This window comes from Poromitra crassiceps, assembly GCF_964638095.1.
Source record: "Poromitra crassiceps genome assembly, chromosome: 2".
Lineage (NCBI taxonomy): Eukaryota > Metazoa > Chordata > Actinopteri > Beryciformes > Melamphaidae > Poromitra > Poromitra crassiceps.
The window spans coordinates 34,945,717-34,973,207 of NC_139624.1; the positions used below are offsets into that span (position 1 = coordinate 34,945,717).

The 27,491-nt window shown below is 43.4% G+C and overlaps 3 protein-coding genes across 8 annotated transcripts in view; 1 reads left to right on the forward strand and 2 right to left on the reverse strand.

Annotated features, from left to right (window-relative positions):
- The window catches only part of LOC310796695 (YY1-associated factor 2-like), a 39,721-nt gene extending 37,626 nt beyond the window's left edge, over nucleotides 1–2,095 (reverse strand). Inside the window, exons 1-2 of one of the 2 annotated variants that reach the window (XM_083658939.1) lie at nucleotides 2,038–2,095; nucleotides 531–656 (exon numbers count right to left, since the gene is read on the reverse strand). In XM_083658939.1, coding sequence (XP_083515065.1) covers nucleotides 531–565 — 35 coding nt within the window. In that variant the 5' untranslated portion in view covers nucleotides 566–656; nucleotides 2,038–2,095. Of the gene's footprint in view, nucleotides 1–530; nucleotides 657–1,144; nucleotides 1,281–2,037 lie in introns of those variants that run through there. The other variant, XM_083658938.1, reaches the window with a different exon arrangement.
- A 1,124-nt stretch (nucleotides 2,096–3,219) lies between these two features.
- zcrb1 (zinc finger CCHC-type and RNA binding motif 1) lies at nucleotides 3,220–8,162 on the reverse strand. Of its 3 annotated transcripts, none has more exons than XM_083654017.1 (8): nucleotides 8,039–8,162; nucleotides 7,783–7,894; nucleotides 7,622–7,650; nucleotides 7,349–7,460; nucleotides 7,079–7,186; nucleotides 6,735–6,844; nucleotides 6,551–6,629; nucleotides 3,220–3,702 (listed from the first exon to the last, which is right to left on the reverse strand). In XM_083654017.1, exons 2-8 carry the CDS (start codon nucleotides 7,864–7,866, stop codon nucleotides 3,526–3,528), a joined length of 699 nt encoding a protein of 232 aa, XP_083510143.1. In that variant the 5' UTR covers nucleotides 7,867–7,894; nucleotides 8,039–8,162; the 3' UTR covers nucleotides 3,220–3,525. The 3 variants fall into 3 exon arrangements, with proteins under 3 accessions (XP_083510143.1, XP_083510141.1, XP_083510142.1); XM_083654015.1 differs by having other exon boundaries at nucleotides 7,783–7,924; nucleotides 8,039–8,127; XM_083654016.1 differs by lacking the exon at nucleotides 8,039–8,162 and having other exon boundaries at nucleotides 7,783–8,016.
- Nucleotides 8,163–8,218: 56 nt separating this feature from the next.
- The window catches only part of pphln1 (periphilin 1), a 42,598-nt gene continuing 23,325 nt past the window's right edge, over nucleotides 8,219–27,491 (forward strand). The window contains exons 1-9 of one of the 3 annotated variants that reach the window (XM_083659644.1): nucleotides 8,219–8,233; nucleotides 8,820–8,872; nucleotides 10,615–10,679; nucleotides 11,868–12,143; nucleotides 13,680–13,741; nucleotides 19,615–19,737; nucleotides 20,938–21,104; nucleotides 21,914–22,000; nucleotides 25,640–25,695. In XM_083659644.1, coding sequence (XP_083515770.1) covers nucleotide 8,872; nucleotides 10,615–10,679; nucleotides 11,868–12,143; nucleotides 13,680–13,741; nucleotides 19,615–19,737; nucleotides 20,938–21,104; nucleotides 21,914–22,000; nucleotides 25,640–25,695 — 837 coding nt within the window. In that variant the 5' untranslated portion in view covers nucleotides 8,219–8,233; nucleotides 8,820–8,871. The remainder of the gene's footprint in view (nucleotides 8,234–8,819; nucleotides 8,873–10,614; nucleotides 10,680–11,867; nucleotides 12,144–13,679; nucleotides 13,742–19,614; nucleotides 19,738–20,937; nucleotides 21,105–21,913; nucleotides 22,001–25,639; nucleotides 25,696–27,491) is intronic. The other 2 variants (XM_083659645.1, XM_083659646.1) reach the window with 2 other exon arrangements.

Below are 27,491 nucleotides of genomic sequence, written 5' to 3' on the forward strand. Positions count from 1 at the left end.
GACTCTAATGCCCACTGGTGAATGTATTGCTTAACATGCTACCAACATGAAAGACGCATGAAAGTATGTGGCCAATGACGATTATACCGTTTGAAACGGACACATTTATTTTCGTATGAAAATGGAGTATAAATGAGCCTTTACTCAACACCAAACACAGAAGGATTAGAAATAATTTAAAATGTGTAACAGAAAGGGGTTCCCAAACGTCTTCAGAGCATGTGGTAATCTATACCAGTGGTTCTCAAACTTGCTCATGTCAAGGACCCCTAAATTGACACAAATTAGACCATGGACCCCCCATTTGATAAGATTTTGTTGCATTTATATGTTTTATTGCAGAAAGTGTTTGAAACCCATTACCAAAATAGTCATACATTCTGTGTCATTGTGTTACTTAGATGGATGGAATTATAATGAAAATAAATTATTCCACTTTTTGCTGGGGACCCCCTGGAACCCCTTCAAGGACCCCTGGAGGTCCCCGGACCCCACTTTGAGAACCACTGATCTATACATCATCTTCTTACCTTGTTGATGTCCCTTTCCTGACATCGCACATCATGCACTTAAAAGCCTCCGCCGTGTTCTTGTACGTGCACACGCTGCAGTCCCAGTACCCCTCGTCGGAGGAGGGCTTCGGTTGACGCTTCGGCCTTTTTAAAACAAAAACACAACGAGAAATGAGGGGAAGAGAGGAGAGGAGGGGAGAGAGTGAGTTCAGTTCACATCTGCGACAGATGATTGCAAGGCTATCGATGGCAAACATCTGCATGGTAAGCCTATGGAAATCATCTGCAAGCGCCGTGATCCGACACTGTAATTGGCGATAGGATTTTAACACGCAACACACACACACACACACACACACACACACACACAGTGTACACACACACACACACACACACACACACACACACACACACACACACACACACACACACACACACACACACACACACACACACACACACACACACACACACACACACACACACACACACACACACACACACACACACACACACAGTGTGAAGCGAGGGAGAGAGAGACCGTGGAGAAATCCCATTTTTTCCCCGCCGTGCGCTCGCCGATGTCCGCCTCCTCGGCTTGAATATCTCGGCCGCTTGAGCTCGGTCGTTACCTTGTAGGACTCCTCTTGTCGCCCATGCCAGACCAGGGTTTATTTGGAGGCGTTAAAACGAGGATACTCCGGCTTATTTCGTATTATTTTAGCAAAGAAGCGATGCGTCCGTGCCGCTCGGCTTCCAGCTGTCGTGGAAACTCCACTTGGGAGATGGTCACGTGACCCGCAGTGCCCAATCAGAGGGAGAGTCACTTCCTGAGGCTGATCAAGGACGCTAAAAGGGAAGGATAAGACTGTAATGTGTATTCTTTAATCTGGTGGAAGCATTTTTCAATCAAAGGTCAAACGGCACAGGTATGATGGTTTATAGTGGGACTTACCCTGCCTGCCCCATTCACTTCAATAGAACTGGCCCAAAAGGCTGGCCCAATGCAAAATTCGAACGCTGTGACGTGAGTGATGTCTTATCCTTCTTTTTGGGGGTCCTTGATGCTGACATTCCTCATGATGAATATAATGCTGCCTTCAAATGCTCACTGCAAGCTCCTACTTCCGGGAACGAAGTCGTAAATGTCGTAAACGAAGTCGAATGGTTTCGATCGGATTATAATAGCAATCATAGACTGTAAAATGATCCTGCAAAAATTTGGTTTGCAAGCATGGGTCACCCAGAGCCATGTATACTCAGGTTTTTATTCACGCCTTTCAGTTACAGAGGGGGAACTTATCGTCAACCGTTGTAGCGATTGGTTGAGATAGTACTGCTGGTTGAATTGAAAACGACTGTGATTGATATTAACGACCCGTTGTCTGTTGGGAACTTTATAGCAGTAGCTATGCACAAAATCTGTAAAAACTAAAACTTGTTAGAACACGTTAGAATATAAACATTCAACAACACTCACTATTTACACAGAATAATACAACGTAATAAAATGCATCGCTTTTACCATCAGATGTTGACACGGCTTCCATTTCTGCCCCCTAAATGTCACATCTCACAGGAAATTATCTTCCACAGCATTACCTCTTATTATTTCCGGCAGCACTTGAATGTAGCAAATGCCACAATGTTGCGTCTGTAGTAATGATCTGTTTGTTACATCGGTAACAATCACTGTACTCGGACTCCTTTGATGTCCCCGCATCTGCTGCCTTGCATACAGAAATAGTGCGCAGATTAGATCACAGACGTGCCGAACATCGGGGAATCCCCTCGCTTTATTTGCGTGCTGACGCAAGCGAGCATCAAAAGACACGATGTTAAATTCCCAAACAGACTATAAAGCCTGCCAGAGATTCCCAACGCTTGGCATATCAAGAACCCCCCAATTAGATCCACATTAGACCAGTCAATAACATTGTATCCCATCTGAGAGCATTTTGTTGATACATGTAGCCATTATAGTAGTGAGTGATGTCTAGCCTACAGTAGCCTACAAGAATGGGGGAAGTGAAACCATGATCAAAACAGCCATCCTTTTTTATTCTAACTTTTTAGGAGAAATAACTTTCTCATTTTGCTGGGGACTCCACCTTGGGAACTAGACTACTGTATAACCAAACACTACCTTATTCATCGACTGAATTTTCTCTTTAACATTCAAAGACAATGTCACAATGACCCACAGTGGGTGTGGCAGGGAATACAGCACATCACAAACTACAAGGGCAGCCAGCAACACCATGGCTAGTATCAACACTGACCGCTGGCTGGCAGAGGAGCTGAACTCTTTCTTTGCTGGCTTTGAGGGAAAAGCCCAGTCCCCAAAAAGCCATAAACAGTCTCAGAAATTACAAACCAAATGCACTCAGAAGTGTTTTCAGATACTGGTTTGGTTTCACAGCACATCAGAGCCAGCCTCCCTCTCTCCCTCGACCCACATCAGTTTGCTCATGGAGCAAATGGGTCCAGGACAGTGAAGACGCTGTCGCCATAGTTCTCCACATGGCTTGGAGTCACCTATAGAACACCTGGAGAGCTATGGAAGGATGCTCTTCATAGAATATAGCTCAGCATACAATACAATCATCCCAGACATAGCCTACTAGTCTGCAAACTGTCTGACACAAGGCTTTATTCTTCTTCTATTTCTAAATTACCAAACCAACATAATAGCATTCACCTGGTCTGCCATTATGACACAGTTTTATTGACCGCAGCACTATAAGAAATATTTACATACACCTAACTGTTCTGTGTACAACCCCGTTGGTACAAAACACTAAATGTAAAAAAACAAAACAGTATTCCAACATGGTAGTCCACATCTGAGCTGAAGCATACATGATATGTTTCCTCAGCCCCAATACAACACAACATACATGACATAAATCTAATGTGAAATATAATTTCTATTTACATTTAGGTATTTGCTCTGCACTGTTTTTGGGAATGTCCAACATTGTGTAGATATGTAATATACAGTTCATCCTCATTAGTCACTGAGCTCCTCCTCATCACTGAAGTAAGCGCTCTTTTTGATCCTTGGTTTCTTGGAGTCGTCAGATGTGGAAGCCTCGACACTGCTGTCCTCTGGAGTCTCGACGCTGTCCTCTTGAGCCACGGCTACCCGCTTCCTCCGATGCTCCTCTTCCTCATCCATACGGGCTTGCTGGGGCGGAAACAAAGACAGAGGAAATGTGACCGCACTAGAACCATAACCCAGCATGAGTTGGTGGCAAAGTTTTTATTTGCCAGAGCCACAAACTCATTGGATACTTAAGAGATACTGCACACTTTTTCCCCTGCTGAAAATCAATGTATATGGGAATTTAGTAGTGTTGTTGATGAATGCAATTCAAAATCCTAACATTTAGTGTAAATTTGAGGAATTCTTCATGTTTTAACAGTCACTGCTCCGGAACTGTTCAATACTCCAGTACTAGATTAATTCCCCCCTTCTTCCTATTTGCTAAAACGGTTGGTTATGTGACGTTTGTGTCATCACCAAATAACCCCCACCTGCACACCAAGCGCATAGAAGAGATGAGCTTTTTTGAATTAAGAGATAGACAGAGATATAGCGGACTCAGGAATCACTGGAAAACATGATTATAACATTATAGTAGGCTACTATAGACCCCTTATACAGCTTGTCAACATTGAGCTGCGCGCGCAACGTGTAGGCAGAAAACCGTCAGCCCAGCATTCACAGACAGTGAAAAAGCCCCGCTGTCAGGACTGCTCTATGCCCATCTGCAACACACAGTTATATTTTAGTTTTAAAATGCAGTTCTCGGCTTACTACCACAGCTTATCGCCTAGTGATAAGCAATGTTATGCATCGAAATTAACGTTGTTTAATGGGATATGTCTTACAGACCCATACGCACTGGCGCTGTCAATTGGCCAAGCCTAGTCATACATATCGTGCATTCCTTTATAACTGGGGATAGCGTAGATAATTATTCTGTAACTTGCAAAGATATATGCTTTGCTTTGTTGTCATTGTGACGTAGGCGTATAATTGGTCTATAGGATAGTATATTCAATTTTACGTTGATATTTTACATATTCTGGTTTCCAGACATGTAAAATGCCAACATTTTATTCTGGCGATTTGGTTGCTTTATAATCAGGTAATGTAACAATCCAGGGTTTTCGCTGGGTCCGGTTTCCAAACAGAACTTATTTTACTGGACAAATGTGTTGGTTTTCTTTATCGCGCCATGATCACGTTTCATTACAGTGTTAAATGCATTGCATGGACTGCTGGCTGGCTGATGCTCAAACGTCTGATGTGTCCCCATCCAACTGGGAGGATATCGTCTATACTGCTTCAGTGTGAGAGCCACCCACTTCAAACCAATCATATACAGTACATTGGAAATTTGGAAATAGAGAGAGAGAGAGAGAGAGAGAGAGAGAGAGAGAGAGAGAGAGAGAGAGCTAACCTTCACCAATCACTTTGGAAATGGGGAACATTTTTTGATTTTGCTGTGGAGGGGTTAGACACAGAAGCGTCATGCCCATTGTAACTGAGGGGGCAATTGCCCCCTCAGATTTTTGAGAGGTAAAAAAAAAAAAAAAAAAAAAATTTTTTTTTTTTTTTTTTTTTTTGTGTTAATAAACATAGGCTATATTATTATAGGCTGTGTATGGTAGTTGAAACATAGTTTCAAGTTTACGTTTATGTATGTTTGTAGTTAAAACAAAAACATAAATACTGTATAGGCTACATACAGTACAACACAAAAGGCTGTTATTTACCCTTTGTCGCCACCTGGTGAGTAAATATATATAACTAAAACCATTAGAATTGACAACCGGTCCGCGACTTTTTTTTCCCATGTATCTACCAGTCCTTGGCACAAAAAAGGTTGGGAACCCCTGCTCTAGAGGAAAGATTTCTACCTTCTGAAAAGGCAATACCAGCCAAAATAAACATTGTGTTACATTGCTTTGAAACATGTGGTCTCCCTTTTTTGTCAAGTCCATTGAGCCTGGGCAGTGGCAATGTACTTAGTCTGGTGATTATGGATCTTTCCAGGAGGCTGAGCAGTTTGGAAAATAGCCTTATGGTTACACCTGCTCAGTCTGTTAATTTAAAATTAGATATTCCTCTAAATCTGGCTTCCAACCCCCCAAATTTTTTGCCGCCCTCCGGGCGGCGACAGAGTTCGCCCCCTCAGATTTTTGGCTTGCATGACGCCCCTGGTTAGACATTTTCTTTTAAGGAAAGTTCGCTCTAAAAAATGTAATGGAAAGTAAGTGCAAATATGAACACGAACACAGGACCAGGAAAAGTCACAAAAACAGACACAGTTGTTCCGAAAATTTGCCAAGCTCTCAGAGACAGTGACGCTTGCATCATATCAAGTGGCGTGGTACATTGCCTGTGGTAAAAAGCCAGGTTATGGTTAAATAGGAAAAAAGTTAAATGTGACTTCTGGTTGAAAATAATGTAGGCTTTGAACACGCCGGGAAGCGAAATGTGGTCTCTGACATAAAAGGTGAGTGTTTTACTTCTCCTAGTACGAACAGTGAATGAGAACAGCCTGATACATGATGTGGCTCTTTGCAGTACGTACCACAGCAATTGTATGGACTCTTAAGCTTAATTTATACTATGCTCAAGGATGCAAACAAGGAAGTCAAGCGCGTGCCCGTCTATATAGACAATCACACTTGCGCGACATTATGTGACGTAGTCAGTGACACTAGAAATTTCACTAGGTAGCAGACACCTCTCGCCGACACTTGAAAGTGTCGACTCAAGTCCTCATTTCTGTCGGCGACCGTTTCAAAAAGGGTCGGCAGATGAAGCATAAATTGGGCTTTAGTCTCGGACTGGTTGGCGACTGCTGATGCTAACCAAAATGTGCCTTTAAAAAAAAATTAAATGACAAACGTCAGAGCTGAAACCTCTGATTCTGGGGTGTTTAGTATCTCTTTAAATGTGAATCCAATATTTCTATATTGACTGTGGTTTTCTTTGTTTTCTATATGTGCATACTAACCTGAAAAGCTATGGCTTGGCTTAGACTATCAAGGGCCGGATCCTCTCCCTCTTCCTCACTTTCTTCTTCTTCTTCTTCACTATTAGGGGAAATATGTATGAATTAGAAAAACGACTCGATTCACATTTCATAAATATATGATCAGCCTAGGTAATAACTGCAAAAATCCCTATCAAATACTTACACCTGCTCAGCTTGTTCAAGCTTTTTCTTCTTTTTCTTTTCCTTCTTCTTTGGAGGTTCCCTCTCTCCCAGCATGTTTTTGGGGCAAGCATAGCTCAGGTGTCCATCATCCTGTGATGCGTCATTTAATAAAGTGATCATGAAATGGCATTTAAACATCTGGCAAATGTCTGTAGGTTGTGTGTGTGTGTGTGCAAAAAGATGGTAGTGATTTTAAGTTATTTGCCACATATGAACAGATTGTTATTGTCTTTCATACAAAAAGGACAGATAATGTAACACGTGCAAATATAACCATCTCATATCTGATCTCACATGACAAAACAGTATTAAATATGGACTTACCCCACATTCATAACATTTGGACTTGTCTGTGTAGTTGCGTCTCCTTATAAACTCAGTCGCTCGCCCATTGTCGATGGCGATGCTCGCTTTCACTGTTCTGCCAAACAACTGTGGGGCAAATGCATTTCCAATCAAACAAGTGAATGCCCATGAAATAATCATTAGTGAGGAAGAGATTACATTGATTGATTGAAACAACCGTTTAGGCCGAATCCCTTACATTACTTGTAACCTAGTAACCCATCAATGGTCTTAAATTGACAGACCCACCTGCTTGTTGTTCAGTGCTCTTGCACAGTTAAAAGCTGACTCTTTGTCCAGGAAGAGAACAAATGCCACTCCTTTACTCCTGCGAGTGTCTTTATCCTTTACAATCGTAACTCTGAGAAAAACATAAGTTATGAATGTCACTTGTTGTATTTGTAATAAGATTAATATATTGCATCACTGTAACAGGTAACTGACTATGTTGTGGTTTATGTCTGCATGGTTGATGATGCACTTGAAATAAAAAACATAAATTATGAGAGAGACATTACTCACTTTACAACTTTTCCATATTTGGTGAAGAGCTGAAATTAGATTAAAAGTGGTACGCTTCAGAGAAGGAAGTGACTTGGACACTAGAAGACTCATTTGGTTTAGTCAAATAGGGTCATTAGATCATTATTCAGCACTTGTTGACAAATCAAGAGACAGATTACCTTGTGCAGGTCATTGTTGGTCAGAGAGAAAGGCAGGTTGGACACATATACAGTGCTTTTGCTCGGTGCCAAACCCCCACTCATACTGCTTTCGTTTGACGAGGGACTGCCACTGTAAAGGATCACCATTCAGTGATCTGAACTGATCACGTTAAGGTTAATACCAATACACAGCAAAACTGCTAACTTTTAACTTGAATTATTATTGAGCTTACTGCAACCAGCTGAATCAATTCAACAAACTAACGTTACTTACCCACAGTTCGTCTCGCCGCACCTAGTTATTTAGGAAACATATCGTTAGTTGGAAAAGAGAATAGTATGCAGTCATGTAGCTAATGTTCATTTAGCATTAGCAAAAAAGACGTCCAGTCGCAAGGCGTCGCAGGATAATGACGTGTAGCTGTCATCCAATGAAAAGCTGCTTTCTGTGAACCGACCGGGAAGCGAGGTGAGAGTGTTTTTCTATTTTAGATGCCGTAAATTTGCCTTTTGTGTACGTTGCAGAACGCATGTTAACGTATTAAATACGATCCTTCGTTGTATATTAACTTTTAATTCTGTGATTGACAGTATCGGCTTGCTAGCTTGCTCTCACATAAAATACAACGCAAAATAGACGGATGCTAGCTAATTAGCAACATTACCCGTCCATTCTAAATGGACCTAACGTTAACGTAACACATGCATTGCACACACGCAATGTTGTGTTGTTTTCCAACTCAAAAGTTAGCTGGCGGTTGCTATCAAACTTGCGTAACGTTATTGTCCAACAGTGTTTCCTATACGCTATTGAGGTGTTGAACTGACAAAGCACAACTGATTTTGTTTTCCACATTATTGCAAAAAGAAGTATCTTTTACTTTTAGTCTCTACACTATGAAGACTTATCTCAAGACAATAGTCTATTACTCTTGCATCATATCAGAGGTTGAGACTTTCTCGTCTGTCATTTTGTCATAATCTATTATTACATGTGTTAAAATCACAGACAGCCTTCAGATTGTTTTACTCTTTTTTGTTTAATCTTTCTACAGATTGTGTTGAAGATCTCTGTAACACTGCTTCACAGAAGCCCTCCAGTCAACAAGTACGTTGGTGACCAACCCGTCTTTCCTTCTTCCGACATTCATCCAGCAGCAGTTTAGCACTAAAGCCAGAAAACAACTAAACGTTGTATTTATTTAAGACTCAAAACAACCATAGTTTTAGTGCTGCAACTTGCTCTAAAGCAGGTATGTTGAACTCATTTTAGTTCACGGGCCACATTGGACCCAATTTGGTCCAAAGTGTGCAAAATGTTCCCGTTTCATTTAGTGTAAAAAATTAGGCTTACATGTGCATTTTAAGAACACGGTTTCACATAGCGTTATCTCAGCTACCAGAGGCCTATCATATCAAATCCACTCTCTAACTGCATTACAATTGATGGCAAATGTGCAATTCTTCTCTATATTGTAGGGTAATGACAATAGTTTACCATTTAGTGATGAATACAGAAAACATGAATAGGCTACCAGTGCCTAATATTGTAAATTGCTCCTGGAAGCTCCTCATGTCTTAGCCTTCACAAGTGCATCAATTTTAGGTGTAAAATCCTGAGCTTGTAAAATTGGAGTGAAGGACTTCTCAGTGCACTTTGCAAAGTCATCCCTGTGGCCCGGATTGGACCCTTTGTGGGCTGGTTCTGTCCTCCGAGCTGTATGTTTGACACCCCTGCTCTAGAGCAAAACAAAACAAAAAACAGTTGAAAAACAGCCTGCAGTTGAGAGAACTGAAGCAAATTTACAATTGCAGAGGAAACACTGGATCAACCCTATAGGACCAGTATGAAAAATTAATTTGGTAAACTCAGGGTCTAGGAAAAGTTATGGAATTGGATGAAAAGTAAAACTCTTGTTCAGACTTTGGAACCTCTTAGGAACATTGTTCACTTCTGATGCTGTGTGTTTTGTAATTCTTGTCCCATCACCATTGTACTTATTCTGATATTTGTAATGTGAAGAACGCAGCAGCACGTATCATCTTCAACCAGCCAAACAGAACCCACGTCACACCCCTCCTCATCTCCCTCCACTGGCTCCCAGTGGCCGCCCGAATCCAGTTCAAGGCCCTAACCCTTGCATACAAAACCCTGACAAACACAGCCCCAACCTACCTAAACTCCCTCATCCAACCCTATGCCCCCTTCCGTCCACTACGTTCCGCTACTGAAAGACTCCTTTCACTTCCACCACCCAATTCACTCACCAGGCTCTTCTCCTCTGTTGTTCCCCGGTGGTGGAATGAACTACCTAACCCTGTCCGTACCGCTGACTCCCTTACTACATTCAAAAAGAGACTTAAGACTCACTTATTTCAGGTCCACTTCCGTACTGACGCACTTGCACACAGGCACTGTGGCACAGGCACTTTTTCAATGCACTGATTGCACGTCCAATAGCACTTTATATTTTACTATGTTTTAGATTATTCTGGTACTGTGTATACTGTATATTGCTTGTATTGTTTCTTTTTTATCTCTGTTGTACGTCGCTTTGGATAAAAGCGTCTGCCAAGTGAAATAAAGTAAAGTAAAGTGAAGAATAATCCACAGTTATAAGATGTTGTAGACTTGTTGATAGTCAAGATTGTTCACATACTGTACATCCCTAATGAACAACACCTATCAAAATCATGCAACTCCGTCAAAGAGTCGAAATAGAAAATCTAGGAAACATGTCAATCACAAAGATCCTGGAAACGGAGGAAGGTCATTGTAGGCTGTTTATTTTGTGGCATTATGTCTGGATGATAACACTGTACATTTCCTTCCCTCTTTGTCTTTTGCAGTGACGTACAGGAGAGACAGGAACCTACGAGACGTGTACGAGGAACGCTTTATACAAGAGAGACCGGTGAGAGTCTGTTTGCTACATGAGGATATATATACAGTATATATATTTTTTTTTTTTTGTCGTCCCCTCTGCATACCTTACCTTTGACGTGCTCTATAATCTATCACATTCAGAAGGAGGAATGTTGACGGTGACTTCAGATGCCAGAAACGCTACTTTTGACAATGCCAAATACATTTACATGAATGCAGAATTTGTCTTGATGACTGAGCAAATTTGATGATTGTGGTGGGGAAATACATTTGTATTTATAAACACAAAGTTTTGTATTGGACATGATTTGGCTGCGATATTTCTTGTTGTAATGAGCAATCTTCAGTAGATTCAAGATAACTTTATTGTCCGTCACAAAGCAACAGACATTTCCCTTAGACAAGGCTCAAAAGTGCATGTTCCAAAAGACATTAAAAACACACAGACACATTCACACATACACAACTGACAAGAGCAGTGGAACAGGTCAAATTGCAGTAGTTAAAGTGCAGTGCCTACTTTAAAGTGTTCAGGGCAGTGATTGCAGAAGGGATAAAAGATGTTCATGTCCTAGACCTAGACCTAGTTCATGCTCATATTGCCTAGCCTCGGTCAGCATACAGCTTAGGTGTGGTATGGAATTTTTGGGTTTTACAGACGGCGTCCCAAATCCTAGGGGCTATGACTTCTCCTCCAAAGCAAAGAAAGCATCCACAAGCCATCAAACACTTTAACCTCAGTTAGGTTAGCTGAGAGGACTCTTAGAAAGCATACAAGCTATTTATTGATTTGTTTATTTGATTTATTAATTTTATTTTATTATGGACTGTACTATTACTAATCTCTTTGGAGAGTGCAACAAGGCAAACTTGGATTGAGGAGGACTTGTGGATTAAGTGATCTGATATTAACCATTTTCTTAGTTATTACGATTATGGACTTGTTAATTTGAATGTTTGTCATTTGTGAATAGTAGGCATGTGTTACTTGGTACTGTTGCCTGTTTGTGTGTCTCTTTCATTTGAGCTGCACTGAGACAAATTCCAGTCAGCTTTGCTGAGAAAGTGTTGAATTTTGAATCTTAACACCCCCCCCCCCCACACACCCTATAAACAACTTTTCACAAACAACAGAATACAATCTATATTCCAACAAAAAATAGTGAAAAAGAATGGAATATTAGCTACAAATAACCAAATGTACCCATCATGTTAGGGGCCATATACGCGAGCACCCGCGGCGGTGGAGAGGAGGGGGCCGTTTGGCAGACCAGAGGAAGAATATGGGCGCGGCGGGTATGAATACGAAGGAGGTCCACGCTTTTTTCCTAACGGAGGTGGCCCTGGCCCTGGCCCTGGCCCTGGCCCTGGCCCTGGCCCTGGCCCTGGCCCTGGCCCACGCAATTACCATGGAGATGATCAACGGGGCTACCATGGGGATGGCCATCATTTCCCTGCCGAGCAGCGCAGAGCTGCCCCACCTTCAAGAAGGGTGAGATACTTACTGTCATACAATTAGTATTTTTGTTTTCATTTATTTTGCACATAATAAATGGGGGAAAGTTGACTTGATGTGTGAGGTCAGAGCTTAAAGTCCCTGGAAACCAAACATAAATATGTGTTTTGAATTTGTCACACTACAGGAAAATTAGTTATTAACCACCCAGTCGAATTGGAACTGAATTGAATGTCACCAAGTATATACTGTAAAATTAGGGGCAGCTAACGGGATAAAATCGAACATAATGAGTCCTAAGTACCGCCCACCTTAACCCCAGCCTCAGTAAACAGTAAAAACAGGGAAATGGCAATATTTAGGATTTGGGTTGAAACTAATGTCTACAACTTTTTGATGCTTACAGTTGGTCGCATAAGACCCTAAATTACATAGTTGGAAGGTTTTGGTGCATTTTGCTTGGCAGGGTCTTTAAGTTATGTTGAACATTGGTAGTACTTGGGGTTGTGTAGCATCCTGGACATGATAGCTTAGCCTAACCCCAAGAGAGAGACATTTAAGAATTGAGAAGAAGTCTTGAATTATGTTATAAAAGGAATCACTGTGACGTTGCATTAACAACAAAGGTACCTTCCAGGTAGACGCCTGCCATTTTGTTTTAGTTGTGGAGATATCACACACTTGTTTATTGTTTATTTCTGTTGTCATTTTCAGCCGTAATAGTAACATTAAAGATTTATACCCTAGTTAGACACGGTGGCCCGACCTATCTGACATTTGGTTGTGCTTATTTTATGTACTGTTCTGATAAACCAAATCTACCCAATGTGACATCTCAGTGCCGGTTTTGGGTGAACTCAAGCTGTAATTGTTTTTATTCTGTGGTCCAACAGGTGAATTAGGTCTCTAAACTAACATTAACGAAAGTGTTGTTAATTAATGAGATATGAAGGCATCAAACATGCGTTTTACACTACAACCATTTTATCTTTATCTCAGTTGTTACCCACCCAGTTTGCTCCGCGACATTAAGCTGTATGTACCTGATACCTGGGATGTTATTGTAAACATTTGGGTGATTCGGTCTATAATTATTTTTCTAAATCAACAGAAAGCTTGGAAAGCATGGCAAATAATTGTTGTTAGCTGCTGACACATCTGCTGATAGTACATTTCCTATTGGAATTGGCAAATTGGAGATACTTGCTCTCAAAACACTGAAAACTGATGAAGGAATTTACCTCCAAGCCTCATACAAGAATTTGCACATTTGGCCAGATGAGGGCGCTGTAGTTAAAGTTTCAAGTTGAAATATTAAAAGCCCTATCTCCTACACAGAACCTTGGTACATATATTCACCTATTCCTGCTCTATAAAGTTGCTTCTTGGAATATTTCATTATAATGGATTTTATGCCTTCTCTCACTCTCTCTCTTTCTCTTTCTTTTTTGTCTTTTACGACTCTTAATTCTTTCACTTCTGTGTGTAGCTTTTCAAGTTTGGTCTTTTTCTACCCTGTAATTTCTCTCCTGTGACAAATATCTGAGCGGTGTGTTGTGCTGTATATTGCAGGAGGAATATCCTTACAGAGTACCCAGAGAGGATCCACACACAGGACGGCCGATGGAGTTTGCGTAAGCTGCTTCTTTTCTAGCGCTCGCTTCTCTGAAACGATTTTTAATCTAGTCTTTCAAGTTATATTCCATAAGCGTTATCACTCCTGAAAGTTTGGTGTTATCTTGTTGAACAGCAGGGGACGGCCTTCTTCCAGACATCTGAGTTTGTGTTTATTTCCTATGGTTCGCCCGGTGAGGGTGGGGGTAGTAAGCCTCCGTTTTCAGTATCTCTATGTGAAATGTTTGTTTACATAGTACCAAGTATAAATCATGGTGGTCTGCTCTGACCCATATTGGCCCGTCTCAGCTTATTCCGTTTTCCTGCAGAACCAGCCTCACTCCACACTGTTGGAGCTCAGAATCTTTTCAGTCCAGCAGTGGCTTATGGCGGAGCAGTGTCCACATTTAGGTCAGATTTGGTTGCAGAACGCTAGGCTACAGATTGGTTTACAGTATTAATTTGAAATCCTTGGCTCTGGTTCTGCAGTTATTTAAGTAATAGTCTGTCATGGTATCGGTAATGTCATCTATTGTCAGCTCGCTGTGACCCATGCACTCCTTACTATCAGTTGCTTGTAAAGTTGTTGATCTAAGAATCTAGCTTATTATATTGTTGTATTTATTTGTACTCGGTCACTCTGGATAAGAGTGTCAGCTAGGAGGCTGACATTTCAAATGTCACGGGGGATTCAGACTCCCGTCTCTGTCATGGGGAGTCAGACTCCCGTCTCTGTCATGGGGAGTCAGACTCCCATCTCTTCCACAGACAAACTGCTCTGGTCACGTAGGGCCCCACCACAAACACACCCATTTTGAGCTTGACGATAGCTGGCAATCAGAAAATATTTTCATATCAGTTACTTACAGTCCCTTTTTTTGTACCTTTCTATGTTGAATGAAAGCATATTTCATCATGTGATAGAATGTATCGTGTTACGTGTTACATGTTAAACGATTTCTTTTCTTTTCTTTTCTTTCCTTTACTAAATGGAGACAGACCTAGTTTCTTGATTAATATGTGCAGAAACCAGTTAAATTAGAGGTCAAATCTATTTGTAAGAATTCAACATTTTTGAAAATCCCTTAAATGTAAAAAGAAAAAGGCAGGGCGCTAACAGGCATGACATTTCAATACCTAGCCCTAGTCTGGAGTGGACCATAATTCAAACAAAACAATGTTGTTCAGTAGCTAAATCAGACGACTTTCACAGCTCATCAGGCAGACAGGGCTATGTAGGCTGTCACTCCAAACACAACACACACACAGCTCATCACACCGCCGCCTCATCATCACCTCCAACTCCTATCCTCCCCTCCTCTTAATCATCACTCTCCTATCTCCTATCCTCCCCTCCCCTCCTCTTAATCCATGTCACCAACGCGGACTCATGGATTCCTCAGATCATCCTCATGGAACTCCCAATCTTGTTACCCTTTTTGTCACCTAGCTAATTAACTAGTATTCTCTAAACCTACGAACACTTAAAGACTGCATTTTCTATTTCTTTTTGGACTCTACTTTTTAGATTTTCAACTCCCTTCCCTGATCTTAGGATAATTTAAAAATTACATTTTTATATCCCTTCTGTTGGACTCTTTTTTACATTTTCAATTTTCTGTTCTCTTGTACATTTTATTTCCATAATAAACCATTCACAGAGTTTCATTATCGGAAACTCTGTGCATGGTTTAGCCCGGCATCTCTCGGCCTGTCTCGGAGGGGAGTCCCCAGATGGGGGTCCGCTGCTGTGGCCTGGTGGGTGGGCCCGTCCCCCGCGTGGCCTGCTCTCACGCTCTCAGTCACTATGCTGGTGGCTGGGGGCTGGGGGGGCGGGTCGCGTGGGGGCTGGGTCCGCCTGGGCCGCAGCAATTGGCCCCTAGCACAACGACCTCACAAGGTTCCTCCTCAGCCAAGTCACTGGGGCAATCCATGCGGCGATCCATATGGTGGAAAGGTTTTCTTGCGTTCACTGGGGGTGAGGGGGTGCCGCTGTGTCCCGGCCTGGCCTTCCCTCCCACGCCATATGTGGGCGGGGGCCGGGTCGGGGGGCATCGGTGCTCTTCATCACTGGTCGAGGGCTGCCGGTTGGTTTAGAACAGCTTAGGTAGGCGATAGATTAGCTACAGCCTAAGGCTGACCTGTTAGTGTTCAGGCTAAAATCAGACTAGAGCAGGGTAGGATAGGCCAGATTAGGCTGTAGATTAGCTAGATACTATGTCCCAGTTAGCTCTGGTTAATGCTTAGAGTAGTCAGTTGTCTGATCTTCTCCCCCCCCCCTCTCTTTCCCCCTTTCCCCGCTTCTTCCCTTCTTCCCCCTTCTTGTTCTCCTCTCTTTCCATGCTCTTTCCTCCCCCACATCCCACCGCCCCCCCCTCCCTTCTCCTGCTCTCTCCTCATTCTCCCCCCCCTCTGCTCCTTCTCCTCTTCTCCCCTATTTTCCTGAATCCCTGCCACTTCCTGCTCTCCCTTCTCTCACATTCCCCCTGCTCTCCTTCCCCTGCACCCTCCCACCTCTCCTTCTCTGCCTCTCTGTCCTCCTCCCTCTCTCACATTCCCCCTGCTCTCCTTCCCCTGCACCCTCCCACCTCTCCTTCTCTGTCCTCTCCTCCTCCACATTTCCCATTTTCCCCCCACCCTCGCCCTAATCCGGGCCCGTATCCTACTCCCTCCCTCCACCCTAGACCCTACCTCTACTCTCTGTCCTCCCCCCTCTCTCACATTCCCCCTGCTCTTCTTCCCCTGCTCTCCTTCCCCTGCACCTCTACTCTCTGTCCTCCCCCCTCTCTCACATTCCCCCTGCTCTCCTTCCCCTGCACCCTCCCACCTCTCCTTCTCTGTTCTCTCCTCCTCCACATTTCCCATTTTCTCCCCACCCTCGCCCTAATCCGGGCCCGTATCCTACTCCCTCCCTCCACCCTAGACCCTACCTCTACTCTACCTCCCCTGTACCCTTCCACCTCTCCTTCTCTGTTCTCTCCTCCTCTCTGTCCTCTCCCCTCTCTCACATTCCCACTGCTCTTCTTCCCCTGCGCCCTCCCACCTCTCCTTCTCTGTTCTCTCCTCCTCTCTGCCCTCTCCTCCCTCTCACATTCCCCCTGCTCTCCCTCCCCTGCACCCTCTCCTTCTCTGTTCTCTCCTCCAACACATTTCCCATTTCTCCCCACCCTCGCCCTAATCCGGGCCCGTATCCTACTCCCTCCCCTCCCCCAACCCTAGACCCTACCCCTACCCTGGCTCTCCCTCCCCTGCACCCTCATCTCTCCTCCCCTGTTCTCTCCTCCCCTCCCCCAACCCTAGACCCTACCCCTACCCTGGCTCTCCCTCCCCTGCACCCTCATCTCTCCTCCCCTGTTCTCTCCTCCTCCACATTTCCTATTTTCTCCCCACCTCCCCCCTCTCCTCCCTCCCTCCCTCCACCCTAGACCCTACCTCTACTCTACCTCCCCTGTACCCTTCCACCTCTCCTTCTCTGTTCTCTCCTCCTCTCTGTCCTCTCCCCTCTCTCACATTCCCACTGCTCTCCTTCCCCTGCGCCCTCCCACCTCTCCACATTTCCTATTTTCTCCCCACCTCCCCCCTCTCCTCCCTCCTCCCTCTCCCTCCCTCCTCCACTCTCCTGCTTTCTTCAAATGTTCAAATGTTATCTTTATTCTGTATATTCTTGTTACTGTGTGTTAGCTAGAATCAGCTAGACATACTTTCTGTGAAGCCCTCTGAGACATGCTTGTGAATTAGGGCTATATAAATAAACTTGACTTGACTTGACAATCAGGCAGACATGGCTATATAGGCTGTCACTCCAAACACAACACACACACAGCTCATCAGGCAGACAGGGCTATGTAGGCTGTCACTCCAAACACACACAGCTCATCAGGCAGACATGGCTATGTAGGCTGTCACTCCAAACACACACACAGCTCATCAGGCAGACAGGGCTATGTAGGCTGTCACTCCAAACACACACAGCTCATCAGGCAGACAGGGCTATGTAGGCTGTCACTCCAAACACACACAGCTCATCAGGCAGACAGGGCTATGTAGGCTGTCACTCCAAACACACACACAGCTCATCAGGCAGACAGGGCTATGTAGGCTGTCACTCCAAACACACACAGCTCATCAGGCAGACATGGCTATGTAGGCTGTCACTCCAAACACACACACAGCTCATCAGGCAGACAGGGCTATGTAGGCTGTCACTCCAAACACACACAGCTCATCAGGCAGACAGGGCTATGTAGGCTGTCACTCCAAACACAACACACACACAGCTCATCAGGCAGACAGGGCTATGTAGGCTGTCACTCCAAACACAACACACACACAGCTCATCAGGCAGACATGGCTATGTAGGCTGTCACTCCAAACACAACACACAGCTCATCAGGCAGACAGGGCTATGTAGGCTGTCACTCCAAACACAACACACACACAGCTCATCAGGCAGACAGGGCTATGTAGGCTGTCACTCCAAACACAACACACACACAGCTCATCAGGCAGACATGGCTATGTAGGCTGTCACTCCAAACACAACACACAGCTCATCAGGCAGACATGGCTATGTAGGCTGTCACTCCAAACACAACACACACACAGCTCATCAGGCAGACATGGCTATGTAGGCTGTCACTCCAAACACAACACACAGCTCACCAGGCAGACATGGCTATGTAGGCTGTCACTCCAAACACAACACACAGCTCATCAGGCAGACAGGGCTATGTAGGCTGTCACTCCAAACACAACACACAGCTCATCAGACAGACATGGCTATGTAGGCTGTCACTCCAAACACAACACACAGCTCATCAGACAGACATGGCTATGTAGGCTGTCACTCCAAACACAACACACAGCTCATCAGACAGACATGGCTATGTAGGCTGTCACTCCAAACACAACACACAGCTCATCAGGCAGACATGGCTATGTAGGCTGTCACTCCAAACACAACACACAGCTCATCAGGCAGACAGGGCTATGTAGGCAGACAGGGCTATGTAGGCTGTCGCTCCAAACACAACACACACTGTGGTTGTTAAAGGGCACTGGGGTCAGTTCCGGGCTGCTGATTGGTGGGTTTGGTATGAGTAGAGGTCAGAGGTCAGGGGCAGCAGGCGGCACATTTAGACTGGGCGCCAGAGGTTACAAGGGATACAGGAAGTGAGTACAAACGGTCTGTAAAAGTCTAGATTTTTAATTTTATTTTTAATTTTATTTTTTCTGAGTGCATACACATCTACATTACTCTCAGAGAGAACTCACTATTTCTCCTCACACACATTTCACTTCCCTCTCTTGCATATTCAACCACTCTGGATGCTGTGTTGCTCCGTATATGGTCTGTATACAGCGGGACATGCAGTGATTATCCCTCTATGACCTTTCTTGTTATCATGCATTCACCTGAATGGCATTTGGGAAAAGAGTCTCTTTATTTTCCTCAAACTAGTTCTGTGTCACTCCTGTCTGGATAACTGTTTTGAGTCAGCTCAGGTTCCTGACAAAGAACAGGGACGGAAGCCGTTTTGTCAGCATTTGTAGACCATTATCTGGCTGTTGGAAGAGTTCCACCACATACATTTAGGCTGCGAGCTGACTTGTAACCATATTTGGTGAATGTGAGGTCCCTACCCCCCCCAGATATTTTTCCTTGGACTACATCTTCATCCTGTTCATTTCCAATTCACGTTTCGGGTGTGTGCTGTCTCCTGGGCATGAGTTGGTCCACTGTTAGGAGTTCACATCCCACTGACCACCTATACTAAAATGGACGATTTTATACGAATAAAAGCATGAACCAAGTGGTATTGTTATCATATGTTTGTTTTCTAGATGTGTCTCTGAGCCACGTCACATGTTCTGTGTTTTTCTCCTCTTGCAGCCCTCGTGCTCCACCCCCTCACAGCGTGCGAAACCAGGCCATCTACCCAGCACCCAGATCCCTCCCAGAGGGCGGGGAAGACACACTAGTGCAAGCCATCCTCAACCTGGACAGAGCCAACCCGTGAATGACTCTTTTAAACCTTCTTTATGGTGTCATTGTTGTCTGGCCAGTGGTTGTGTAGTGTATGCTGTTTTTTTTTTTTTTTTATTACAGCCAAACTCTGCAACACTGTCAAGTGTCAACTAGAGACGAGGAAGTCATTAGAGAAATCAACTGGTGTAAACACTGTCAACTAGAGACATTACATTACATTACGTCATTTGGCAGACTCTTCTATCCAAAGCGACTTACAATAACACATTTTTGTCAGCAATAGAGCAATCAACTATGCAACACAGTCTATGACAACTACAACTTCTGTAAGGAATAGTGGTACAAGTTTAGTTTATGTTAGTTAGATTTTAGGTTAGTTAGGGTAGGGTTAGGTTTTTTTTTATTTTTTTTATATAGAGACAAGGAAGTCATTAGAGAAATCAACTGGTGTAGTCTTTGGTTGGAATGAAAATGTATGTGCGTACTCCATCAGTGGCAGCATGATTGACAACCACTGGCATTCATGTTACGAGTGGTATTTATCTTCCTTCAACGCTGACGATTTTTAGGCTGTGCTGTTTCTTTCTGATGGTGCAGATGTCTCATTGTTATAATTTCCTTGTTTTCTGTCTATCGCTCTCTCTCTTTCTCTCTCCCTCCTTTTGTCTTTTTGATCTTGCCTTTTGCTTTCCTCGTCCTTCCATCTTCCCACTCTTTCCTCCCCCACCTCTTAACTCTGCTAATGTGTTTATCTAGAGTCCAATATGCATTCTACATTTTGCCCAGTAGGCCATAAAGGGCAGCAGCAAACATCTCCCCTTAATTGTAGCTGATGATAGTGTGTGGATATGTTTTGTTTTGTCTTTGCGTCTTTGTACGATACAAAATAGAAAACAGGAGCTTCTTGGATATTAGATCACGATTTAATGTAGAAGTAATGTACAAGTGTACTGAACAAGTTTACTAACAATGTACATCTTCAAATCAAAATAGCACATTGGCATTGCATGTTGCCCGTGCTATTTTGATTTGAAGATGTACATTGTTAGTAAACTTGTTCAGTACACTTGTACATTACTTCTACATTAAATCGTGATCCTAATATCCAAGAAGCTCCTGTTTTCTATTTGGTATTCTACTTGGCCTGCTGAGCTTTCTTCTCCCACCTTTTTGTGTTCTCCATCTTTGTACGATAGTAATAATGACCCCCAACATTTGCTTTCTTAGGGAAGACAGAGATGTGTACAGGAGAAAGGCGGCGGCCCCGTTCCCTCCCATCAGAGAGCGCTCGCCCCCTGTGCGCAGAGACAGTCGCTCCGGCTCCAGCGTCAGCAGCAGAGGCTACTCGCCAGACAGGCTCAAGAACCTGCCCTTCCCCTCACAGCAAGGCAAGAGTAGGTATCTCCCCTGGCGCCGGGTGTCGTGTGGCTCTATTCCGGTAGCACCACATCCTGGCACAATGTTTTGTTTTCCCCGAGGTGAATGGCCTGACGACAGGTCGGGGGCCGGGCGGTGTTCATTTGTTTTGTCTATTGGCCGTTGCGGTTGGCACGTTCTAGAATTGACAAGCCACTTTAACTGTTTTACCAGACAACCACGTTTTTAAGAATAGAATTTGACCTCCAAATGATGGATGTTGATGCTTAAGTAACTGTTAAGAAAACTTAGTAGTCACTCACAGCTGAAATGGACCAGTATTTAGCCAGTGGTTGGGGTTAAATCCCCACCCTGCCTGTCAAGCAACATGCAGTCATTTTATACTTTGCTGTATAACCAAAATGAAGCCCAAAATACAGTGTCTCCCTCTGCCTCCAACTGCAACTTTAGATGCGACTCACTTGTCACAGTCGCCTCACCAGGAAGACATTCAATGGGTTTTGTTCCAAAGTGAATGATCATTCTTTTTGAAAAGCAACATCTCAAACAAAACGATTGACAAAAAACAAAAACTAATTATGTAATTTGGAAAGATTAGTAGGTAGTCCTTGGCCAACAAACTTTTACAGACTTCATCCTCTATATTTTAGAGGGATTGAATGTTATTGAATTGATTTATTATCAATAATTAATAATGTATACAAACTGTGTATGTATTGTTTTGGAACAGAACTTTAAATTTGCTCTCTTTATTATTTTACCATCTACATCTGCAGTGATTTCAGTTCTATCTGACAACTGATGATGTGACTAACTGGCTTTGCAGGTGTGGACGGTACAGAGGGACTCGCTGGTGCTTATGAGCACCTCTGGGGGGCGCTCTTTCCCCAACAGAGCGGACATGACACTTTAGGTCTGTACACTGAGCCATGTGGACGAGGTTGGAATAGTCTCATTTTATGGTTCCTCTCTCTTTGCCTCCTTCTCATGTCAGGGAATGTTGGAGGGAAATAATGGGGCTTCCTATACTCCATGCATCTGCCAACAAGTTTGGAGAAGGATGCAAGGATGGAGGATACAAGAAATAAACGGCCTTGAAATGCTTAAAACAAAAAACCGTTGAGCTTACTTTGCTCAGTAGTCAAAAAATAAGCGTTGCTCATAGAATTCCCAACACATTGAACTATATTATGCCCCATTTGATTTGATTTGACCCAGGTCTTGAGTAGAGGGAAGTTGCCTTGTAAATTGTGACTCCTCCTGATTAGTAAAGCAACTAGTGTCCCTTATATTTCTTCTATCCCTTGTAGAGGTACAGTAGCACTTAATTTCCATGGTTCCTACACAGGTCTGGAAATGTATCAAACTTAATAATTTCTTTGTCTTTTAAATGTGTGAATATTATTACACAAGTTCTTGTTCAGAGCAAATGCATATGACTATGCTTCCCCCCCCCCCTTTTCTTTAGTTGTAGATCCATCTCACACATTGTGATTCAGCATACATCAAATTGACCAACAACCAAAAATGGTTAAATCCAGTCTGTCTGGAAAATGTGTAGGAACTATGGAATTTAATTACAGTCCGGATCAAACAAGTTATAGAGACATGTATCTTTCAGAGATCCTGTGTTAAACTCCAGCCCCTCAGTCTTTTTTCTAACCTTGCCATAAACCTTTCTGTGCTGTTCTATACGAGCCTATAGATGCATGTAAGCACTTGGTAGTGATGCTAAAAGTGTCCTTATGCTAGTTGGCATTTCAAAGTTAATTCTTTCCAATGATGTGGAGACAGCCGAATATAAGTTGACATGGCAAGACTGACAATACATTTGAGATCAACTGGACTGTAAATAAATAAGCAAGTGCTGGGTGCCTTCTTGTTTGCTGCATGTCTGTAGGCTCTATAGATCCCAACCTTTCATTTAGGTCTTCTACCATCATCAGTGTGGACCATCTCTTCTTTAACTTTCTATTCAGATTGGCGTGTTTTCTTCATGAAGTATGCTCAGCGGCAGTGGCGTGCCTGACCAAGTTGGTGCCCTAGGCAAGATTTTTGCTGGTGCCCCCCCCCCCCCCCCCCCAAAGAAAATATAATAAAAATTATATTGCAGCTAATTCCACCACAAATACTTATACAGTCACACAGAAACTGTATAGCTTTATGCATTTGAAGTTTATTGGAAATGCGGCCGTGCAGGGGGTGGGGTGGTATGGATTAGGGACCATGGTGAAAGTGCTGCAGCCCAGGCAGCCAGAAAGCCAGAATTAGAAAAATGATTTCACTATTATTTAAAGACTGAAGACGTTGTTGTGCTTATTTTTTGTCTACTATTGCAAAATAATAGTGGGCAAATAGTGAAAAAGTATTTGTTAAAAACGGCTAAACGGCTCAAGCGCCCCCTAGCATTTGCCTAGTTTGCCTAATGGACGGCACGCCACTGCTCAGCGGACCTTAGAATAGCAAGTGGTCAGCAAACTGAAATGATGAGAAAAGAAAGATAGATAAATGGACCGATCCATAGATTGTGATAAAGCTTTCAAATTAAAAGCATGAATCGTAGCATCCTGGAAGTAGATGCTACTGTAGTTAGTAGACGATTACTGAAGGGGCAGCCTGCTTAAATAGATTAGGCATCGCAACAATGCATTTGGTTACTGGATTGCTCAAAGATCCGTAGACCTAGTTGTGATTTACACATCAGTGACTTCAGGGTTTGGTCTTCCTACAGGGTTTATAGAAACTTATTTTCAGAACAGGATGCCTGGTTAGTAAGCACAGATCAGTGTAGTTGTTGTGGGCAGGTTGGAAAAAGCCACCATCTGTTACATTTTGGCAGTGGATGGTAATTGAATTGTTACTCTGCTAGCCACATACGTAGGCAGGTAACAAACTAGAATTTGGAGTTAAGAACGTGTGTTGGCTGAGGACATGTTGAAAATACATACAGCGTTTTCGTTGTATCGGCCGCGACCACTGATTGCAGAGGGACCATAGATGATTTTGAGCAGTGATGCATTAGTAGTTTAGTTTTAGACTTATTTAGAAAGTAATGTGCAGGTAGACACAGAAACTCTACCTCAGGAAGCCAAATAATAACAATAATCTGTACAAAGCATACAATACAGCAGAAACAAGAAAACAAATGGACGAAGAAAAGAAAGTAGGCCTATACTTTAACTATAACTTAGGGCAGTAGTCCTCAACCTTTTTGCGCCGCGACCCCCAAAATACTTTAGGCTGGGGTCCGCGACCCCTCGGCCCCTCCCACCGCTACCTACCCCAACGGCAGTGCGCACGCATTCACACACTGATTTCACTCACTCACTGAAAGCATTTTTATAGTTTATATAGCTTTGTAATACATTAAACCATTGGTATGGTATGGGAGATTTATTCATTGCACGAACCCCCAAAATAACCTCGCAAACCCCTGGGGGATCCCGACCCCTAGGTTGAGAACCACTGCCTTAGGGGTATTATACATGGCATATGACCCATTGCGTTTTTGTTTTTTCTCGTGTACGTGGAAATGAATGGAAGGAAGATGACATAGAAGTGAATTGTATTTAAAATAAAGCAGAGTTATTGCCACTAAACTGAACCCAGGGAGAGAGAGCAAGAGGGCGGGAGAGAGGTCACTAAACTGAACGCAGGGAGAGAGAGCAAGAGGGCGGGAGAGAGGTCACTAAACTGAACCCAGGTTGAGAGAGCGAGAGGGCGGGAGAGAGGTCGCTAAACTGAATGCAGGGAGAGAGAGAGAGCGAGCTTTGCTAATGCAGCGAGCAGCCAGGCTTCTCCCCCACTCTGTCTGCCACTTTGTCAGGCCTCATAAAGATGCCACCGGGTCGTGTGTGGAAGAAGAGGGGAAGGCTATAGGATGTCTGATGGATATTCCTGAAGCCGCCCCAATTTCCACAGTTAGTAGGGTGTGTTTTTCTTATTTTCATGGCCAGGCTTTTAGAGTCCTCTTACGCTCATAGACTCGCTCGATTGGCTCCAAAGCCTTGGGTGATGCTGGAGCTCTGAGTCCGTGGCAGGACTGTGAGGGGAAAAGCCGGTAGAAAGACGACTACGAAGGAAGTGAGTGATTGAGCGAGGGAAGGGGAGGCGGTGTCCAATGGATGAGTGGAAATCTGCCCAGGTTGGAGCGGTGGCTCGGGCAGTGCGAGTGTTTCCCCTCAGTGAATCCACCCCTTGGGAGTTTGGAGCGTGATGTTGGACCATCTGTTTCTAGATTGTTCCAGATGTTCTAGCCCAGGTACCTGTCTCGAGCCTCGAGTAGTACATCATCACCTTTACAGCGCCCCAATAACCACACACTCACTCACATAATCACTTACTTGTCTGACATTGTAACAGGTCTGGTTTTTCCACACTGAATTCCCGTCGCCTCCTGCTATTCCTCCTACTCGTCTTTCTCTGTCCCTCTAGTTTGCTAGTCATTCTTTTTTCCCCTTTTCCCGGTCTGTTTTTTCTACCCTAGTCCTCACCGACCCTCACTCAACTCTCACTGTGTCCATTTGTTTTTGTCCCTCTCTCGTTTCTTCAGACAAAGTTCCGGGCCTGTCGAGGGACGGCTCTCCACACAGCACACCCTCAACCAAGGTGAGCTCAAAGTCAAGGCAAAGTAAAGGGAATACCACCCTCAACCAAGGTGAGCTCAAAGTCAAGGCAAAGTAAAGGGAATACCGCTGCAGAAAGAAAGAAAGAAAAAAACAACACCTGACTTGAATGTTGCTGTTTCTCTTGCTGGAATTGAAAGTGTACATACTTTGTGTGTGGTGGTGAGTGAGTTATATTACCCTTGAGTGCTTAAAGCCTGTTGGATCATTCCAGGAGTACATGGGCATCAATGGGGAAAATATAGGCATCTGTTTCTTGATTTGTGAAAAGCGTTTAGTGGATGCATGGTTTCTGTCTTAACACAAATATTCTCTTATCTGTGCCAAATGCAAGAGGAAAGCAAGCGTCTCGTTTATACTGTGGAAAGGAGGATGCGTTCTGATGCGAGAATGCATCTGGAACTCCTTCAATTCTGTCCTTATACTTCTCTAAGTGTTTAGTCCCATTGAAGTATGTGAATGTCTTTTAAAGTGGCCCTCACGTGGAGCAGAAAAGGCATCGGGGCTGTGCTTTGTTTACCTATGGTCTAAGCACACTTCAATCACAGCGCAGGGAACGCTGCTCCATTTCAACCAAAGTACGCCTTGTGCTTCCCCAAAGAGCTTCCCTCAAAGTTTGGTTTCAAACTTTTATAAGAGACTTTTTTATTCTTTTGGGTCAATTGTACATTGTGTACATTGCAAAAATGCCCCAAGAAATCTAAGAATGCCCCTAAAAGCCATGATCCAGGGGCAAAAATTGCCCGCAAGATCTTGATCATTTTCTTTTCACTCTAGGGATGTCAATTTTCGGTTAATTTCACTTTCGATTAACCGACGCTAATAATCGATTAACCTATCGGTTAATTCATAATTTTTTAATATTATTATTATTATTTTTTTTTTTTTTTTGTCTATTTACTCAATGAACTCATGCCCAAACAAGGCGTGTCTATTTAGATGCTGAAATGTTAATGCTTTTTGTGTTAGAATTTCTAACACAAAAAGCATTAACAAGCATTAACAAAAAGCATCAACATTTCAACACAAATTCTTTTTGTGTTAGAATTTCTAACACAAAAAGCATTAACATTTCAGCATCTAAATAGACACGCCTTGTTTGGGCATGAGCTCATTGAGTAAATAGACCAAAAAAAAAAAAAAAAAAAAATTTTTTTTTTTTTTTTTTTAATATTAACTGATAGACCGACAGCAATAACCGAACAACGACGTTAGCGACGGTTAATCGATTAACGGTTAACCGTTGACATCCCTATTTCACTCAATTCGTTTAATTAACATTTCCATCTCTAACACACACTCAGCACCTGCATCATTCGGGATTATCGAGATAAAAGACGAAACAGAACACACTCGCACAAACAGCGCTTTTGTTCACACTACGCATTATGTATGTTATGCACTAATGACTAGATTTTTAAAGTGCCCCCAAAATTATGTAAATGCCCCCAGTTTTTAGACAGTGGGGGCAAAAGTTGCCCTAACCCAAAATATGTTTTAAATGTCCTACACTGATTGCGTATAGATGTCTCATGCCAGCTTTGCAGGTAATATACACTTGCTTTGCTGTGGCTAGGGGCGATGGGTCTGGCTGGGGCCACCCAGACTGTGTGTGAAGGGCTAACTCATTATCCCGAGTCATAAGTTTATCACAGGATCTTAGCCACAGAGCTGGGGGGGACTCCCTAATTTACAATGAACAATCCATTCCTTTTTGCTCTTGAAGGGTATATGACTGGCTGTGTTTAATAGTTACAACTGTCCAGCAAATCCAGCTTG

What these genes read in the sequence shown, in the direction of transcription:
- zcrb1 (XM_083654015.1), bottom strand. Translation starts at nt 7,911, where the DNA reads ATGGTGATCCTTTACAGTGGCAGTCCCTCGTCAAACGAAAGCAGTATG. An exon ending in AAATATGGAAAAGTTGTAAA is followed by an intron (nt 7,461 to 7,621) that starts GTGAGTAATGTC and finishes TGTTTTTCTCAG; the next exon opens with AGTTACGATTGTAAAGGATA. An exon ending in GAGCACTGAACAACAAGCAG is followed by an intron (nt 7,187 to 7,348) that starts GTGGGTCTGTCA and finishes TTTGCCCCACAG; the next exon opens with TTGTTTGGCAGAACAGTGAA.